The sequence below is a fragment of the Phascolarctos cinereus genome, unplaced genomic scaffold (assembly GCF_003287225.1).
Source record: "Phascolarctos cinereus isolate Bilbo 61053 unplaced genomic scaffold, phaCin_HiC Scaffold_1;HRSCAF=81, whole genome shotgun sequence".
NCBI classification, from domain to species: Eukaryota; Metazoa; Chordata; class Mammalia; order Diprotodontia; family Phascolarctidae; genus Phascolarctos; species Phascolarctos cinereus.
The window spans coordinates 102,924,986-102,945,716 of NW_027555514.1; the positions used below are offsets into that span (position 1 = coordinate 102,924,986).

The 20,731-nt window shown below is 36.8% G+C and overlaps 1 protein-coding gene across 5 annotated transcripts in view; it reads left to right on the plus strand.

Annotated features, from left to right (window-relative positions):
• BRAF (B-Raf proto-oncogene, serine/threonine kinase) overlaps nt 1-20,731 on the plus strand; it is a 162,350-nt gene extending 141,619 nt beyond the window's left edge. For 3 of the 5 annotated variants that reach the window (XM_020998143.2, XM_078153339.1, XM_020998145.2), the window contains 3 exons: nt 1,515-1,649; nt 5,156-5,309; nt 12,936-13,057. In XM_020998143.2, the coding sequence (XP_020853802.1) occupies nt 1,515-1,649; nt 5,156-5,309; nt 12,936-12,958 (312 nt within the window). In that variant the 3' untranslated portion in view covers nt 12,959-13,057. Of the gene's footprint in view, nt 1-1,514; nt 1,650-5,155; nt 12,372-12,935 lie in introns of those variants that run through there. The other 2 variants (XM_078153351.1, XM_078153346.1) reach the window with 2 other exon arrangements.

The window sequence follows — 20,731 nt, forward strand, 5'->3', positions numbered from 1 at the left end:
TGTAATGAGCCATAAATCCATACCTGGATGAAAACAGAAGATGGTACCAACAAAGGCAGGGGATCCAAAGGCCAAGCCACTTTCCCCCAAATTGAACTTTACTCTGTTTTTAAGAAGCACATTGGAATAGATGATGCACAGGACCTAACCAGACTTCAGGGTATTCAAATATTTCCCTCTCCTCCTTTGATCATGTTACTGTATTTTGTGTTTTATATATATAGTGTTCTCTATACTTCCAAAACTCCAGTCTGAATTCACAGATCAGTTTGTTAAGATGTGTGTCACTGCCGTTCTATCATTCCATATTGGAAAAGGAGCCCACTGATTGATTATGGTTAATTTCTCCCTTATGTAAAGGATTTCTCAAATTAGAAGTCCTATCAGTCTTATATTTGATTTTAACTCTGTTAGATTTTTGGAAAACAGAGCTTTTTCAATCACTGCCTTAGGTTCCTCTTCAAATTAGTATCTAACTTTTAAATCAACTGCAGCATAATAATCCTTTTTGTCACCCTGAATATCATTATTTCCTCAATATTGAAAGCTTGATTTCCATGCTGTAAAGGTAAGGCAGTCCATACATGTACACATACATACACACATACATATGGGGAGGTTGTGTGAGAAGCAGGCATTAGTCTTTACTGCTAGATTTTTGTCTTTGGCCAATAATCTGTTGGGCCATGCACCATCCAAAGAATTGTCCTATTTAATAAATAGATTGTATCCCTTCTTCTGTGAAAAAGCTGGTCTTTTTAAACCTGTTCTCTGAAATTCAGGGACAATTAAGCTATGGTAACAACATTAGGGTTGTTCCCCTGTTTAAATATGTAGAGTTATCTCCTAGTACTTACATAAATCAGTATTGCTTGGTCCTTGCCTCTCCCTGAGAATCTCAATTGGTTCTCATAGTTCTCCAGTGGCTGTTTTTATCTTGACCTTGTGAGACCTTTCATTAGTCTCTTAATCATTGTAGTAGCTGTTAAGGACTTTATCTTCTGTCTTTAAAGAAAAACAGTTACTGACCAATAGTATCTAAAGATGATCCATCCTAGCAGTGGCCACAAATTCTCTTCCTTTGCCCCATTAGAGGAGAGTACCTAGACTCTTTTTACATCTTGATCTTCAAATGGGATGTAGAGCTTAAGCAGTCATCGTAGGGACCAGAAGAGAGGCTCCTCCCACATCTACCTCAAATGAAGTATGATGATAACTTACAGGGCAGCTACATCATAAACCCTTTGAGAGTAAAGACTGTGGGTTACAATCACATGAAGCCCCTACAGTGCTTTGGGCATTCAGGTAATTGTTTGATTAAAAAGTCTTTTTTAAAAGCTTCAAGATCTTGAGACAGCATCACCTACTATAATAGCTGCCAGAGATGATACACATCTTTGGAGATATAAACTGACTGGTAGGTAACTGGACTTTCTTCACCTATCAGTATTCAAGTTTGTTTAAACTTTTATCTACAAGCTATATGATTTTGTGAATTTCCCCTCCTACCCCAGATAATTTTTATGGTGGGGCGAGGATACCTGTCTCCAGATCTCAGTAAGGTGCGGAGTAATTGTCCAAAAGCCATGAAGAGGTTAATGGCAGAGTGCCTGAAGAAGAAGAGAGATGAGAGGCCACTTTTTCCCCAGGTAAGAAAGACTTTGTGTTGACTGAAGGAATCTGGACTAGCATTGTGATGTATATAATATTTCTGTGTTCCTCCTCAGCTTTTAGTAATGTCAAACATTAAGATTTTTCTCAAGGTAAAGAGTGATATCCTTAGACATTTGGAGTTCACATAGAAAATTATCTGAAAGGCTCAATTTTATCTTTCACAAATTATAATATATATGTATATAATAGAAAGGTTGATACACACATACACACACATGTGCACACACACACATGCACACACGCATAAATATCAACTTTTCTATAACACAGAGTCCGTTTTCTTAAATGGCATTTCTACCTATGGAGAGAGAAAAGGGAAGCAGCTGGCCAAAAGGAGTCTCATTTTTAAAAAATTCTAAATTGCTTTCCGTTGCTTTTTGTGGTCAGCTAGTTGGTCAACCAACATTTATTTAGCGCTTCCACTTGCCAGGCACTATGCTAAATTCTAGGGATACCAAAAAATCCAAAAACTCAGTTCTGGCATCTTAATGAAGGAGACAGCATGCAGATAATGATGTACATGACTTTTGTACATATACAGTATAAACAAAAGGTAATCTCGAAGGGAAGACACTGGTAGTTGGAAGCACCAAGAACGGCCTCGTGCAGAAGATTGTCTGTGAGCAAGCCAAGCAATTAAGGAGGTCGAGATGAGGAGAAGGAGCATTCCACACATGAGGGGCAGCCAATGGAAATGCAGTCCGATGGTCAACAAAAATACAAAATACTTGAGTGTGAAGTCTGTGAAGGGGAGTAAACTTCAAGGAGACTGGAAAGATGTAAAGGAGTTTAAAAGACAAGTACTGGATTTTATATTTTATCCTAGAGGTGTTAAGGAGTGATAAGTGAAAGAAGAATTGTAGTGAGGAGAGACAGAAACCAGTAAGCTATTTCTATAGTCAGTCAACAAGCATTTATTTAGTGCCTGGCTCTGGGCTAAGCACTTGTAGGTACAAAAAAGGGCAAAAAACAGTCCCTTCTTTCAGGGAGCTCAGTTTGATGGGGAAGACAGCGTACAAACCCCTCTGTGCAAACAAGTCCAGGTGTGAGGTAGTGAGGGACTTCCCTGGTGGATAGCTCCATGAGTGGAGAGAAGATGAAACATGCAAGAGATGTTGTAAAGGTAGAAACAACAAGGCTTGTCAACAGATTGGACATGTTGGGTGAGTTCAGTGAGGCATGAGATGACACAGTTTCTGAGTGACTGGGAAAAAGGTGATGCCCTCGGCAGTAACAGAGAAATTAAGAAGAGAGCTTGCTTTCAAGGAGGGGAAAGAGAGAATGAATTTTGTTTCAGACGTGTTTAGTTTGAAATGGCTATGAGACCTCTAGTTGAAGATATCCAGAAAGCAGGTGATGCTGGACTTCATGTGTGTATGTGTATATGGTGAGTAGATAGATGTGATGTACATGCACATATATGTGTGTGCATGTGTGTGTGTATTAAGTTTATAACAGCCAAACTGAAAGATCACTGCTAAAAGTAATTTGGCTGGCATCCTGTGCTATATGCTTCTTCATGTACTAAGGCATATAATTTGTTTGTTGATTTACATTCAATTAAGCAAGCATTTATTAAAAGCTTCCTGTGTCTGAGGCATTCATTTGAACCCCAGAAATACAAAGACAAAAACAGAAGAATCATAAATGAGCATAGGCTCCTGGGCCCATTTTTTAATTTAGCTTAATATCTTGGTAGAGATATCTAATGATGTGTTACTGGATCTGAAATAACTACATAAGGACATTTTTTTATCTAAGTGAAACTTACTCCTTCACATTCTAAAACCTCTAAAAAAATCCTTTTTATGGAAACCTTTATAAAACATATTAAATAAGTAAGAGCATCAATGAAACATTAAGAAATGCACAGAAGAAAACAAAAAGTTCAGAAGGGACACAAATACGGCGTTTTCTTACTACATTGTTCGATTTAATATGCACTTTAAAAGAGAAACTAAGTAAGCTCATGAGTTCATACTGTCATTCTCTTGTCATTCTTTATACATTGAAAGATTTGGTGATTAAATTTGCAGTTAAAAAGAAAAATTATATTACATACTCCCTCATCTTCTTAAATAAATTTTACTAAACATAATTTAATTCATTGTCATCATTAGACTTAACTTAAGCCAGGAAGCTGGAGTCAGGAAGACCTAGGTTTAGATTTGTCCTCAGACACTCACACAGTGGTGTGACCTTGGGCAAGTCATCTACCTCAGTTTCTTCATATTGAAAATGGGAATGATGATAATGTTTACCTCACCTAGTTGTTGCAAGGATCACACAAGATAACATTTGTGAAACATTTAGCACAGTGCCTGGCATGTAGTAGGCACTGTATAAATGCTTGTCCCCGTCCCTTCATTATGTTCATCAACTACTGTCTTGTGCTGTAATAACGTAATAGGCATGTTGAGGTTTTTTGTTGTGTGCAGCTCTTTACCCTTGTATTCAGTGTTGCCATTTTGCTGGCTTTTTGGGGTAGGTTTCTGTGTATTCTCTTCTGTCCTGTTATTAGTTGTCTACGTCTCATTGCTGTTACGGTGCCTCCCCTAGCAGCCTCCTCCCGCCCTTCCCCTTCTAAATGGCTTCTTTTTCATCTGCTGTGGGCTAGGAGACCCAATAATTAAGCTTCTGAAAATTGTGTGTAAAATAAGAGCCACTTGATTCTAAGTGACTAAATTATATAGACTTTGTAACATAGGTTTTAGAATGCTTCTTTTTAGCTGTTCAGAGATTTTGCTGACTTCAGGATTCCTCCTCTATTGTACATGTTGAGGTTGCTGAAAGTTTGACCGTCTGAGAAGTGTTGGGTATGAAGAGGGCGCTGGATTGGACTGAGGAAGACCTAGGCTCATTTCTGACTACAGACACATGCTAGCTGTATGACTCTGGACAAATCACTTAACCTCTCTGAGACTCACTGATCAGCAAAATTGGCCTGGGAACACTGTGGGTACAGTACTGGTTCTACAGTGTGTCTCTCATAGGATTATTAAGAGGATCAAATGAAGTCATGTATTTGGAGTGCTATGTAAATGTCAGTTATTACTTATAATTATGCAGGAAATCCACCATCACTAAATTTCTTCATAGGGTGATTTCCTTATGATTCTGTGGGACATAAACATTTCTAAGGTCTGCTAATCAATCCCCTTTGGCAAACTTGTACAGGTCAGCTGAAAGTGGCCCTGTTAACCAGTTTTCTGTTCAATTTAAATATTTGCAGGTGGGGATGCGGGGAGGGGGGAAGATAAGGGAAAATGGTACTTTCTCAAATTATTTTAAGGAAATTAAGGAAGTATTGAAAAGAGTAAAGGGGAAAATATTACAGCAAATTTTAGAAATTCCTACTTAACTTGACTCACTTATTCCTAGAAGAATTCTGTATTCCCTGTTGAATGTTATGTTGCTTGACAGTGCCTTTAGAGATTTCCAGTATGGAAAGTTTTTAGTCCTTAATTGCTTGTTGTTTCAGATCCTTGCCTCCATTGAACTTCTGGCCCGCTCATTGCCAAAAATTCACCGCAGTGCATCTGAACCCTCACTGAATCGGGCTGGCTTCCAAACGGAGGATTTTAGTCTGTATGCTTGTGCTTCTCCAAAAACGCCCATCCAGGCAGGGGGATATGGTGCGTTTCCTGTTCACTGAAAAAAATTGAGTGGGAAAGGGAGGTGTACAGGGCAGGACACATAAAAGTAAGATGAACTTAACATAGTTTTGAGTTTGTTGAACTCAGTGGAATTTTTTTTAAAAATGCGCCACCAAAGAACAGATTCATTTTTTTTAAAGAATGAGAATCAGTTTCCTGGTGAAAAATCATTGCTAGCATTGGATTTGTCAATGTGAAAAACATTTTTAACACACATAGGAACTTAACAAAGATTGTGATAAAATAACCTAATAATGTATATCCAATTTTCCAGACTTTATTTTGTCCTGAGTTTGTTTAGTTTACAAATTTGCTCAATCTGAATGTTGTTTTTGTATAGTGAATATTTCTCATATAGCTTTTGTTAGCCATACATGATGTCCATTATGGACTAAAGTTAATAGTACATCTGCTTGTTTGAAACTGAAAGATGGAATCATGGTTACCTTCTTGTAATTGAACCAAACTGAGTTCATGCAAATTGGGAAGACACTGGAATTGAATAGTCTTATTTTTATACTCCAAATTAAATTTCTATAAAAGTTTCTTTTTATTATGACATGGAAAGCTCTGGATTGCCTTTACTTCCCTAAGCAGTAGACTTAACTGCTTTCTACAGATAATAGGGATGGTAAGCAAAGTCATCGACCAAAGGCGTTCCTGTAATGTATGTACAGAGGGATATTGACAAATATATTGGGAAATGAAATTTTCTATTTTATAAGTAAAATGTTTTAATTTTGGTTTTCCATGGAAGATATGTTAATATACATGGGGGGCAGGAGGGAAGGGTAGTATGAGCCAGGAAGAGGACGCACAGGAGACCTGTCTCTTTTTTTGATGAAATATATTTGTTTATATTATTGAATTTCTTTGTATAGAGAGGAAGTCTTTGCTTATATGAAGTTCACCTCAGTTGCAAATTCACCTCAAAAGAAACCCTCACAGATTACGTGAGGACTTTTAGAATTTTTTTTCCTTAGAATTTTTTTAAAAGAAATTACAGATACTTTATTTTTTCAAATTACATTTAACCTCTAGTGACACATCTTTCAAAAATGACCTTGTCATTGTGTCCAGTGTAATTTCTTTCCTTGTTCATCTATCTTCTCATAACCTTTGCAGGAGTTTTAAAATAAATTCTTTACCCCAAAAGAATCCTCTTGCCATGAGGGCTATTCTATTTATGATGTTCCAGGGAGAGGAGTAAAGTGTGGTGATGATGTTCCTTTTCTAATATGGAAAATGTCTTTGATTTTTACTGTAATTCAGAGGGAATTAAAGGTGGAAAAGACAGTCCTGAGAGTCTTATCGAAATAAATTACCATAACTACTTCAATGCTAGCACAAAAGCCAGAACCAATCTGTTATCCTAACTACGTTGTCACTCATTAAATTCAGATCTGGTGATTTTGAAATCAGCCAATAGCTGAAAATTAAGAATGACAATCTCAACATAAGTGCCATTCTCTATCCTTCTTAATTCAGTGTATAATCTGAAAAAGACTTCAAAATAATGTCATTTCTTTTAGTATTTCAGTTGCACAAGAAAACATTAAAGCACTTCTAAATCATACTAGCTACCTTTATATGAATGTTCGATTCCATTCATATGACTTACTCATTGAAAATTAGTGTTTGCCCTTTGGCTACCTACTGTTTTAGATCAAGATGAGTACTGTAGGAAATATATTGCATTTAGAAATTTGTCTATGATAACTAGTTTAGGGAAGAGGACTAAAAAGTAAATGAACAGAAAAAGACTTTCTCACATATACTTTCTATCAAGCAATAAAATACCAAAAGATTTCTAAACTCTCCAGTGAAATTAAAGCTATTCTAATTTTTCCCAGTATTTGCTAGGTAGGATTTCATTAGTTTGTATAGACTGTTATAATAGTAGATGCTTAAATAATGTTTCTTACAAAGTGGCATCAGTCCATGGAACACTGAAAAGCAGGGGGAGAGCATTTGGTGACACAGTTGTCATTGAGTTCTGTCTCTATTCTTGATGGTGCTCTTTCTTTACAGCTTCTTACCCTTCTTTCACTTTTTTTCTTAAGCTATTCCCTTTTCTTTTCCTTTTTCCTTTTTTCCTCCCTTTGTCTAGTCCTTTGTACCAGTGAACACAGCTTAGCTCCTCTTGGTGATCCAAGCTAAAGGGCTTCTGACTTCTGTAAAGCTTTGTAGGCCATCGAGCAGAACTTTCTGGAGGGCCTTTAGAAGTCCCAGGGGCACTTCACACTTATCTCTTCCCTTCTCATTTAGGTAGGCTGAAAACTTAATTAATGGAAGTCATGTCAACTTGTATTAGCATTGAAAGTGTGACAGCATGTTGAGATGCTTTGGAGGAGGGAGAGTGAAGATGACAAAAGGAAAGTCATTCTATGGAACTAATTTTCTGGTTGAGACAGTTGCATTCTTCAAACTTTGAGACTGATATGTTCCTTTCTCCAAAGCAGAAGCTTTTATTACATATGTATTTAATATGTATGTATATTGATATAGTTCATCTTAATACATCACACATTGAGAGATATCATATATGTATGTTACATACATACAAAAATGTCTCATCTCTGTTACTGAGGATGTGTCTACTTCGTCATAGACATTTTTTTATTCTACTCTGGCTGCTCTTTCTCCCAATATCTTAGACACCTTGAATCCTTCCATTATAGAGAATTGATTTCACTTTCCATTCAGGAAAATAACTTGTTTTCTGAAATTCACATTTTTAAAGTTTTTTTCCAATTAATGATGTATAATTAGTTTTTTTAGTGATTTATAACTAGTAAGATTTTTAAAAATTTAATTGAGGAAATATTTTAACTTTTTTTTCAGGGAGTAATACCAAAATAAAAATGGCATTAAAAAATAGTAGTGTTTAAAGGGGCTCATTTAAAACAGTGCCTGTTTAATGTAGTGGAATTTAAATGGCATGCCTAAAAAGAAAATATGTACAAAGTCTTTGAATAGCATATATTTTGAACTTCCATAGGTATGGTGACTGCCTTACTGAATTATTTTATTGGTTATGGTATTAGAATTGTGGGATTAACTGGTAAAATATCATATTCTAGTTATCAACATTTCAGTAGTACTTCTCAGTTTGAAAGACTTCATCATTTTGGCATGGCCCTTTCTTGGAGACCTTCTAAAAAAAATCCTAATATAGTTATAGCCAAAATTCCCCTAAGTACCTCTGAAATCACTGTAAGGATTACTGACAGTTGATTCAGGATCTTTCTTCCTCATAATTTAAAATGTAATGCATAAAATGAAACCATTACATTTAGAATAAATGGGTCCAAAGGTATTATTTATGAACAGTAGGATATTTCTTAACACATTTTCTTGGTTAACTCTTAAACAAAACCATATGATGTAATTTATAATTGCCTCTAAGGTTCATCACTGATTTGTTGCTTACTATTTGAGTTGAATTGTAATGGAGAATGGTTATTATTACACAGTAAGCAGACATAGATGAATTAAAACTGTCTAAAAACTCTTGCTCTTCCAAACAAACGTGTAAGGTCTTTGTATGTGTCTTGGACAACAGGGACTTTCCCCTCCCTACCAAAAGAAAAAAGAAAAAAAGAATCTGGTTTTAAAAGTGCCTATTTCCCTACCCCTAAATAAAATTAAATGAGAGAGAAAGAGAGAGTCCTTTTCAAAGGTATTAGGAAGAGGGAGGAGTTGAATCTTCTCTCTTCTTTTCCTATTATTGGTAATATAAGATCAATTCAAAATGAAACATTCATTTAAGTCCCTGATTTTTTAATTTTTCAGAAATACCTGAGTCTGAATAAGCCATAGAGAGATTGTCTGAAATTCACTGGGAACATGTGGATTTTTCAAATTAAGCTAAGCTAGCTTAGCCCAGACATTCTTGGTTCTTTTCCTACTTGAAATGGGCATTGTTATGTTGAAAAGCAGTATGATGAGTATTCCAGGTATACAGGTTAGAAGGAAGGAATGATCTTTTAAATAAACAATAAATGTTTATTGAATTAAATTGTTTTTAATAGCTGGCCCATGGCTAGTTGCTCCATGTCATCCATATCATTTTTCATGGAGCCTGTAACATAAAGGTAAGGAGGGTGGTTCCAGTCTCCCCTCCTCTGGCCAGTGGTATACATCCTACCTCTGGTTTATTTGGGAGGATGCGGTTGCTTATAAAATCTGATTCTGTAAAATGATTAGAAGCTATGAATTACTTTTTTTAAAAATTTTAATAGCAATTAAGATGCATACAAATTTGTGATTATTTTATGTTTATTTGATTTTATCTAAGCATTGCCAAAAAACAGAACTACAAGTTCTCTTACCTAGTGGTCATATGACAGAAAATTTTTAAATCTTTGTTTAAAAAAAATTAGAAGTTGCACTTGTTTAGGCTGTGTTTTTTCTTTGGGTTGTTTTTCAGCAAAATTCAAAGTGTACGAAAAATTAATTGTAATAGAATTGTAATGTTGTCTATATACTTTCCTAAACAAGGTAAGGAATTGAGGGTTAGTTTAGGAATAATCATTTTACACATATCAGTCACTTAGTGGAATAAATATAACTATCAGAATGTTATGCTTGAAAAAATGTTGGGCAATGAATAGAATAAAAATTACATTTGATAATGTGGCAAATCTTTTAAAATTACATATTTGGAGGAATAGAGTAAAATGCTCAAAATAATAGTAATACTGTGCTATAGTCCAAAATTATTTTTCATGCTAAAAATATTGGAAGTGGAATGTGATAACACCACCTTTGGCAGTGTAATAGTTGTCTTCACCCTGTCTCCTGTGACGTTCCTACTCTAGAGGTAGCAATCACTAAAGACTTGGCAGATTGGCCAGCTTTTCAGTAGCCCCAGATTGCCATGCATTAGTTTTAATTTTTTATGCTTTTATCGTCCCTAGAATTTGCCTCATTTCAGTTATGTTTTTCTGAACTAATAATGGTTGGTTAAATATATTCTTCTATGAGATGAGCTAGTAGCATATAAAGTTAAGGAATAAAACATCCAGTCCTAGGCACAATGACGCCTCTGGAGCAGATGGTTATCTATCAGACCTCAACTGGTTTCCAAATATGTTAAAATTAGTAGTTTATACTTTTTAATTGCTAAACCCAGTAGCTTTTTCTCAGTTTTCACCCTTCTTGCCTTTTCTGCAACATGTGACAGTTGGCCACCCCCCTTCAGTCCAGAAACTCTCTTCTTCCTTCAGTTTCTGTGACGTTGTACTCATCTGATTTTCCTCCTACTTATATGATTGTTTCTTCTTAGTCTCTTTTGATGAGTCATGTACGTGTTATAGTGGACAGATAATTGGACTTTGGGTCGGGAAGGCTTAGTTTGAATCCTGCCTCAAACACCTGTTATCTGTACAACCCATAGAAAGTCACCCAACCTGTCTCCACCTCAGTTTCCTCATCTGTAGAATATGGGGGCATTAGTAGCACCTATCTCCCAGAGTTGTTATGAGGATCAAATGAGATAATTTCTGTAATGTGTTTAGCAAACCTTAAAAATGGCTATATAAATGCTAGTTTTCCTTCCTTCTGCCACCTGAGGAAGGGTTTCTGTCCCCGCAGAGCTCTGTCCTCAGCCCTTCTCTCTCAGTAAATCTCACCTGCTGCCTTGACTTTGATCATGACATCTATGAGATGTATCCCAAGTCTGGATGCCAATCTCCGTCGGTTCCCTGAGCTTTAGTCTTGCTTCTCTAGCTGCCTATTAGACATTTCTACCCAGATGCTCCAGTGGCACTTCAGACTCCTGCTCAAAACCGAAATCAGCCCTTCCCCTCAGTATGCCTTCCTGCTAACCCTGCAGTTTTGCTGATGACATCACCATCTTCCCATTCACCAAGATTTGAAACATCTGAGTTATCTTTGACTCTTCCCTTTTCCTTAATCTTCAGTCTGTCAGTTGTGCCTCTGTAATATCTCTTACCTCCTTCTCCACCTCTCTCCTCCCTCTCTCTTTTATGCTGCCTCTAATCTGCCCCTCACACATCCAGCAAAATCATCTTCCTAAGGCACAGGTCTGATCATGTCCTCCCTGTGCTCAAAAACCTTCAATGGCTCCCTTCTACCTATGAGAGAAAACACAAGCCTGCTGCTAATCTGGCTGCCACCCAGCCTTCCAACCTTTCCCACATTCTCTCCTACGTTCTCCATTCCAACAAGACTAAACTATTCATTGTTCCCCAGTGTTGCTTTCTCTTTTCTGCCTCTGCACATAGACTATCCTCCATGCCTCGAAGTGTGCTTCCTCCTCAGTTCTGACTTAAGTCATTTGCTTCCCTCGTTACCGAAGGGCTCAGGTGCCACTTGCTCTAAGAAGCCGAGAAGAGTTGCCTTACTTGCCTCCGTCATATTCTGCCTTGTGTCACTGATTAGTGTTCCCCTTAGTAACTGTAAACAGCTTTAGGGCAGATTCTGTTATTTTTCATCTTTGTGCCCCAGCTAATACATACAGTGACTTGGACGTAATAAGAGCTTAATAAATGTTTAGTGGATTGAATTACTGATTTATGACTGTACTGATGGGTTCAATGCTAAACGATGTGTGTTCACATTATTGATGATTACTGCCCTCATTACAGACCCTAGTACAACAAAATTATTTATGTTCAACTCAGCAAAGTGTTACTAATTGTCAGATACTAGCAATTCCCGGAGTGTGCTATAATGTATAGGATTGGAGAAGCTAGTCCCCTCTAGTCGGTTGGGAGGAGCCAGGGACAAGATAATGACTACAAAAGCCACTGAACTCGGAGGATTGTTTTTTAGACTGGCTCTGTGATTGAATTCATGAATCCCTTACATTGATAGTTTATTTTAGAAGTGTGGAAAGAGCGTTCAGCTGAGCATCGGGAGGCCTGAGTTGAGATCCTCAGGTTGCACGGTGTGGCCGCGGAGTCATTATGGAACCTTCTACCTGTACTTGAATTCCTCTTTTACACATTGAGAATTCCTCCCCTGTCCCATGTCATAGGGATAGGATAATAAAATGAAATAAGTGAAACTACATTGAGTTCTTAGAAAGAGATTTTTATTAACCTAGTTACTATTATAAAACCTTCTCTTCATTATTTGCATTTGTTAGCTATTCCATTACTAAAAGTAGTTGAAACTATAGACCTGTTCATCATGACAAAAAGAATGTAGCCAAGGGGCAGCTAGGTGGTGCAGTGGAGAGAGCACCGGCCCTGGAATCAGGAGGACCTGAGTTCAAATCCTGCATCATATACATAACACTTAAGTAGCTTTGTGACTCTGGGCAAGTCACTTAACCCTAATTGTCTCGCCCAAAAAAAAAAATGTAGCTGAGCAAATTATTCTCTAGTTTTCAACTACTTCCCCTTCATCAATGTGGATTATTGAGATTCGGTTTTATTCTATTATATAGTCACGGTATAAATTGTACAATGTATCATTATGAATATGATCTGCTTTTAGTTTTAAATGAACCGTGTTACTACTTTGTGTCTATGTAGTACAACCCTAGCCTGTTTTCAAGTGAGATTACTTCTCTGTGTCTCCTGGCTATTTCAGAACACTTTTGTAAAATTAGCTCTTGTCCTCCCTCTACAGGAGAATTTGCCGCCTTCAAGTAGCCACACCATCATGGCAGCATCTACTCTTTATTATTTCTTAAGTCTTGTGTTCCTACAGTTTCTTAACATCAAAACTCAGTTCTGTTCCTCAAAACCTTTTTTAAAGATACAGAAATTTCAGTGCATAAGCTAGAGTGGAACAGAATGAAATTTCCCCTCCAACAAAAGAGGGAAGACTATTTTAGGAACCAGAACTCTGTGCTGCCAGTGTTTCTTCTTCAACAGACACCACGTGCACTAACCACGCCTGCCCACTCCCTGGAGGAGAGAGGAGAGACCGTGCGTTCTGACCTTTGGGGGTTCAGGCAGGATGGGAAGGAACTGCTGCTACGGCTTGGGAGATTGGCTATGGAAAGTCTGCAGATCAACTTTTCTCCTTCTAACCACCTGGCCAATAAATGGCAGATCATCTGATGGGGCAATTCCAATCACAAGAATCATTCCTTTTTCTGTTTTGGGATTTTGTCATGGGTTTTTTTTCCTCCTTTCCTGGTGTACCTTTTGAGAGCTGGAACAAAAATGCAGTATAGCCCTTTCAATGTTATGTATGTCCAATATTCATCCATATTTTCAGATTTATCCCCCAAAAAGATAATTTTTTTATTGGGAAGGGGTACAGGAACACTGTGCAGCTGGGTCAGGAAAAAAAGGGAATACAGCGTATTTTTTTCCAGGTCTACTCTGGTATCTCTTCTATTTCCTTTCCAAACTATCGCGTGTGGCTCAGTGAGGGTGCCTTCTAAGCAGGCTAGAATATGTTCACACACACTGGGTCTTTCTCATTGGTCCAGCCACCAAAAAATGCTTGTTTGTTGTTTAATATGCCAGGTCCTCAATGTACGTCCATTGAGACAGTACTATGAATTTAATTTTTAAGGTCAGTCAATCAACAAATATTTATTGAGTGCCTATTGTGTGTGAGGCACAAGATACCACCGTGGTATCTGACTGTAATTGATAAAAATTATTTGATAAAGGATATGATTGATAAATGGTTTTATAAATTGAAAATTAAGGTACATATTTAACACTGAGTACCTTCCCAGTATGGATTATTAAATAATGAAAAATAATTCTCAGGGTGAATTGAGTCACAATAAAATACAGCACCTTCCCCTGAATCAGACATTCTGAAAGTGGTATTTGGGGTATGGAATGATTTTTTTAAGAAGGAAAAGAAAGATGGGGATTTTTATCACCTTATATGTCCTTTAATAAGTTTGTATACTTATGGGGAAGCTTGTCATAATGACAAGTGTTTACATCATTTTTATTAATGGTTCTGGCTGGATCTACACTAACACCTTGTTTCATTTCTTCCCACTCTCTTTTGCTCTGCCGAGTTTTCTCCTTTATCTAGTTTGCAACCTAAAATAAAAATGGTGGTGTGTGCATTAATTTTCCTTCTTCCTTTCTTCTCAAGCCTGGTCTTCAAAAGGTTGGTAACTTTGGAACTAAGTTTCTCAGGGAACATATAGAGTCACAAATGAAGATGAGAGGAATTGCAGGAGGATGTTTTGATGTGCTCAGTTTGCAGAATTTTGATGCTAGATATCAGTTATTTGTTAGAAATAGATGCTGATGAGGTTAGAGAAATCATTACTCTATCTCAGCATAAAACAGAAATGTTACCCACTCACAGCATCTTTCATTCTTTTTCTGAAGGTGAACACTAATCATAATAGTAGTAAAGAAAGTGATTGTGTGTGAATGGTCTGGTTAAATTTCCCCCTAATGATAATACAATCATTCACTTAGGTGTAGGAAAGAAAATTAGTTGTACAGTAGGTTTAACCAGCAAAACACAAGAGGCCAACAACCTGCATGAAATTGGGCACAGCCTAAAATAAATCAGGGAACAAGAAAATAATACTTTCATTTCAAAGTATAGCTTATTGCACTCACTACTCCTATACTCCTAGCTACTTAAGCTCACTGCTATCTGATGCATTTTTTAAAAAATATTTCCAAATATAGGATAGCCAGCTGGAAGTTTTATGGAGTGGTCAAAATTTACCGCTCGCAAAGTAGATAAAGCTCCAAATGTTCAGGAATGAGTAATCAATTTGAAATGAAATGTATTCTTAATTATTCCAATCCGTATGAACAAAGATATGTGATATAGAAATGGCTGAGACTGAGAATGATTCTAACTGGCATGTTTCTTGTGTGTGTGTGGTGTATCCTCTTTTCTTCAGATGTTGTGTTTGGTTTTTATTTTTAGTATATAAGCTTTGTCCCCACAGATGCTGTATAGGGTTATTTTCCTCTTAGATTATTGTACAGTTTCTTTCCCAGGGTGAAAGTGAGCAACAGTAAGTTTATTCAGTGCTCCTTTGAAATAAATAGAACCTGCTGGAGTGATGCTGAATCAAGGACTACCTCAGCAAATAAATACAGGGAAAGGAGCTGCTTATGGAAGAAGCTTAGAGGGTCATATTTGAGATTTTACACACTTCAGAGATGCTGCTTTTTACTTCCCCTTCATTGGGTTGCCATCTTATTTGAAAAGAAAAAAGGGAACTTGACTTGTATAAGCTGGCTTTAAAATGAAGATGAGTCCAGAGTCCAAAGCTCAGGGTATCGTTGAGTGATTTCAGGTCACTTTTTTTTAATCCCTTTTTCACTTCCATTTAATTTTTTTTAACACAACTGTTCCTTTTCCACTTCTTTCACTCAGTCTTAAAAAGGGTTTCCTTTGCTTTTCTTTTGCTTTATTATTTGATGTTTCAGACTCTAAATAGACTAGAACCTGTAAGTTCCTAAGAAAAATACAAGGAAACAGTCCTTGTTTGTGCAAAGCACTTTATGAATAATGCAATGTAATGTGCACATTATGTAGCTGCTTTATTAATGATCTTTTAAGGTTGTGATTCTGCTGCCTTACTAGTTTGCTTTTCATATGGTGGCTGCAGTGCCTTCATCTTATTTTTGGTCATGCTAGGTGAATAAAAGTTAAAACCTTTTGAAAAACTGGGAACAACTGCAAAGGATTCAGTTTTAGGCTTGATGTTCTGATTCATTCATTCTTCAGTATCCTGAACATTTACTGAATATTAAAATAATATTCATCAGGAGATTAATGTTATGAGGTTTTATGGAAAAAAAAAGAAAAAAAAGCCCAAAGTGATCATCTGTACTGCATCCCCTTCTGTAAAGGGCCTAGATGTGGAACTGGTAAGCAAATTAGCTGTCAAATACTGTTACAGGAACCTGTCAGCAAATGTGAGACTTAGAGCTCAGGAACTCATAGCAGTGATACTTTTTACATTTACATTGAGATTGTGGAAGAAAATCATAGTGCCATGTAACTTTAAAAATACTACAACAACCTCAGTAGCGTGCTCTTCCAAAACCCTGGAAATGCTCCCCCAGCTCAATCTGGGCACCCACAAAAAGCCACTGTTGTAGGCCCCCAGGCAGATCTCGTTCTGTTTCCATGCGTATATTTTCATCTCAGTGCTTGATGCTAGCAGGATGTCCTACAACGGATAAGATGAATAAAAGAGAACATCTCTAATTTGGAATATGTTGATATTCTCAATACATTCATTGATGTGTTCATTCAGATGATCCCTTACTTTTGTAAAGTAGAAGTTGTTTCAAATATCCCAGGCCTAGGACTCATATGAATAAAGTGAAGATTTCAGTTTTATCCCAAAGGGCAGATAGTACACACTTTTGTACTAACTATTGAAAAGATGTGGAAAGGTCATATTCATTGAAAATGGTGCAAGAATGGTACCAAGGAAGGCCTGATCTGTTTGGGTGCTGCATTTTGATACTTTTACCCCTAAGTCTGTTGTATGAAGGGAAAGGAAGAAGGGAAGGGAAGAAGCATTTTTCAAAGTGCCTACTATGTGACAGGCACTGTGCTATAATAAGCTCTTTACAGATAGTATAAAATAGATGATGTGGCATTACTTTTATTAACACTGATTTGATTTCAGGAAGATGGCTTGCTAGAAGCACATATTCTGTGTTAGCTTCAATTAGTCTCCAAACTGTCACATGTGCAGAAAAAAAATTAAATAAATCTTTATCAAATATTTCACTAGCTTTTTACCTAGGCAGACGAGCCACGAGAGCAGGTTTTGCAGACATTTTGGAAAACATCCTTATTTTTCCAAGTTGCCATTTTAGCACCTAGCAAGTCAGCACCTTGAGAATGACAAATGGGCATAAATGTATGGCAGTGGAAGACCTTTTTTAAAAAACTAGCTAGAGATGCTAAAGGGACAAAGGCAAACTAGTCAATGACAAACAATGTGCTCCTTGACGTTGAATGAAAACCTCTATTCAAGGCCCTAACATGACACTGCATGCGAGGCTCAAGTAGTTACCTTTACAATTTGCCAAATGATCTCACTGTGCCTTTGTGATGCAATAAAATCTAAAATATAGCAGAAATACTCTTTCATGAGAGCAGTGACTTGGGTTTTAATTGCTGTTCCTTATTATTTGGATAAAACAGCATGGACATTATCCCCCCTGCCCCCTCAAAAAAAAAAAAGCATCTTCTTCAGATTTTGTAACATAAACCAGAGATTAAAATGAGAGAGCCCACTAATGGATTTTTGCATACAAAAAAAAAGTTGGATTTTTGAATTTTTTTAAATAGAGCCATTGGATTAAAAGTAGATTTGCAGCATTTTTGGAGAAATTATTTCTATTCCCTTTCCTATTCCCATGAATGTTTTGCACACTAGAAATGTTGGGTGGATGTTTGAGGAAAAATGAAATTAGTTAAGAGCATACGTGTGAACTTTCTGCAGATAGTCTTTGTGAGAAATGAAAAAGTATAATATGGGACAGCATTTTAACACCAACTGTTTCTAGACTACTGCTGCAGTTGGTAGAATATTCCACCCAGTGTCTAAATTTTGTAAAGCCACCTAGTCTGTACCACCAGGTGAGGACCTCCCTCTTGGGATTCAGCCTCCTTAGGACTTTGCAAACTAGATAGGACTATGTTACTAACACTGTTTGTATAATCTGTGAGAGCCAGATGGAAAGGGACTTTCCTGTGTGGGCAAAAGATGCAGCTTTCCCAAGAGAATGGTCTTTGATAGGTGAATAAGATTGGGCAACATAGTTTAGCTTCTTAGATCTTTCTTCCCTTTCTCTGCCCAAACTCTTCTTCCCTTCTCTTGCCCCAAAGAAAGAAAAAAAGCCTACAACATACTACTTAGTTATTGGGTTCTTCAGTAGAACCCCTTCTTAACACATTTCATATATAATGGCAGCCTGTCTGATTTTACCAGCAATGGCATATCCCTGACTAGAGTATAATGGCACATCCACTGTGTTCATTTTCTCACTTCTAGCTTCAGTAGAATTTTAAATGCTGATGTAGTTTGTGATATATCAGCACCTAAGGAGGTAATCTTTATTCTTTTATTCTTTTCCTGTGGTATGTCCCTATCAGATTCTAGCCCACGCATGCACAAGTGCGCACGTACATACACACACACACATACACACACACACACACACACACACACACAATTTTGGCAGAGACTAATTATTCTAGAATGATATCAGTCATAGTAAAAAGCAATAACAGTTCCTATAAAAAGTATTGAAGAAGGTGAGCAGGACAGAGATTTAGCTAGTTCTTAAATCAGGATTGCAGTGATTTTTTTAAATTTTTAATCATGGGTAATTACGTCTTTGAATTAGTCCCCACCTCAGAAAAGACATGATTAAAGCAGAGCCCTTTTCTAAATGCACAATTGTTACAATAGTCAGTTTAGGTCTGCTTTTTGTATTGCTTTTAATTGTTGGTTAAATAAAATGGTTTGTGGGGTTACTTTTTTTAAACTCTCTTTGACTGTCATAATGGTCAAACCAGTTGTGCCTGTAGATACATCCAAGTGTGTTTCCTTTCTCTTTTTTTTTTTGTGATGTTGGGTGTGATATTTTTGTTTTATGTGTGTTTTATTTCTTTTAAAGAAACAACCTTTTGTAGTAGAAGTACTCTTGCCAATAAAGAATGAAATATTTGTATTACTAGAGATTTGTTCCAACCATCTGATCACCTTGGCAGGCTAGACACCTTGTCCAATCCCCACTCCCTGTCTAACATGTTTTAACCATAGTTTAAGAAAATCAGGCATGAAATTTGCATCTGACATAGAGGAAAACAAAGCAAAAGAATGAACATCTTTCCTTTTTTTATTGAGGGAGGGGTAAAGTTAGTTAGGTTGGGGGTGTTTTGACTAATATCCTGTGTTGCATTTGTATATGTTAAACCCTGTTTGAACACGTGTGTGTGTGTGTGTGTGTGTGTGTGTGTGTGTGTGTGAGTGTGTGTGAGACTTAGGAGGAAATTTCAGGATAGCTTAAGCATTGAAATTCAATCTGGGCACAAATGTATGGAAAACGGACCAAACTTGGGTGGTGAGTATTTAGAGGGACTGGGGAGGGAATAGTTACAGGGACAAGGATATGGTGATGAGGGTGGGAAATAAATTATAATTATCTGAAATAAAATGTAAGAGTGCAATAAATGTGCTTTTTATTCAAAGCTGTGAAGTTTAAAAAAAAAATCCTACAAAACACACCATTCCTTCCTAATCCTTTTGTGTGCTCCTTACCTGATTGAAACCAGCTATTTAAACTTAAGCCTTTTTGTTCTTGTTCATTTCTAACAAATGTTCAGCCTACATGTCTTATTATTTTCATGTTCTATCATTAGTTTACAGACTTGTACATATATAAGCTATGTTTTTACATTATTTGAAAACGTATTAGATCCTCAGTGTATCCCTTTGTTCTACCATGTAATGACCTAATGGTCAAACTTGGTCTCCATTAACACCATCTAGATTTGAAGTATTAAATCTCAGTGTTGTGTGTATGTGATGATCTCATGTGTCAGTTTGCACACTTTGTCCTTCCTTTCTTTGCCTCCCTCTCCCCACTGACCCCCTCCTCCCAACTGAGCTGATTCTCCTAGAAGGATACAACTGATCTTTCTCCCCACATGGGGAATTCAATTCCACTGTTCTGTTGACATATTTCCCTTGGTGTGTCACATTCAGTAGTTTAGCTGAAAAGATAATTGTGGTTGTTATTTGGTTTGAACAGTGTGAAAGAGAAAGCTTCCTTCGTCCTTCCTTTTTCATACATATCCTGGATTGAAGACAGCTCCAATAGGGAGAAGAAGGGGAAAGTCTTCATTTGAATGACCCTTCCCACCCTATTACTCTAAATTATGTAGTAACATATGCAAGCCTTCCTCTCCACTGTGTTACTGCCAAAGTTTGGAGAGGGTCCTATAGAATTTGTGGTATATAGGCATTGAAAATTTGGGGTCTTTTCATAATTGTCCATAGATATCTATATCTGCTTTTGCAGAAATCACAAGTAATTTTATTTAACTTTTTTCAAGTCAGTCATAAAAAAAAAAAACACCTCAGATTGGTGACATTCCCTTCCTCTCCTCTTGTCACAGAGTGATTGCTTGTTCAAATTACTTTTCTGATTCCCACTCCCTTTCCTTATATCTGGGTCCCCTTTCCTACTCAGGTCCCTTCATTTGTACCTTGGAGTTTTTTCTCATGTAAATTTAAACAATGGGAAATATTGTTCAGTTGGTTAGAGAGCATGGAGATTTAAAACAACAAAACAACTGAAATTCAGATTGAGGAAAATTATTTCTGTGTAAAGTTATTTAAAGAACTCTGTATTATATAAAAGGCAAAAAGTTCTATGTACTTGATGTGAATATGAGAATACTGCTATAATAAAGATTGACTGCATGGAGAA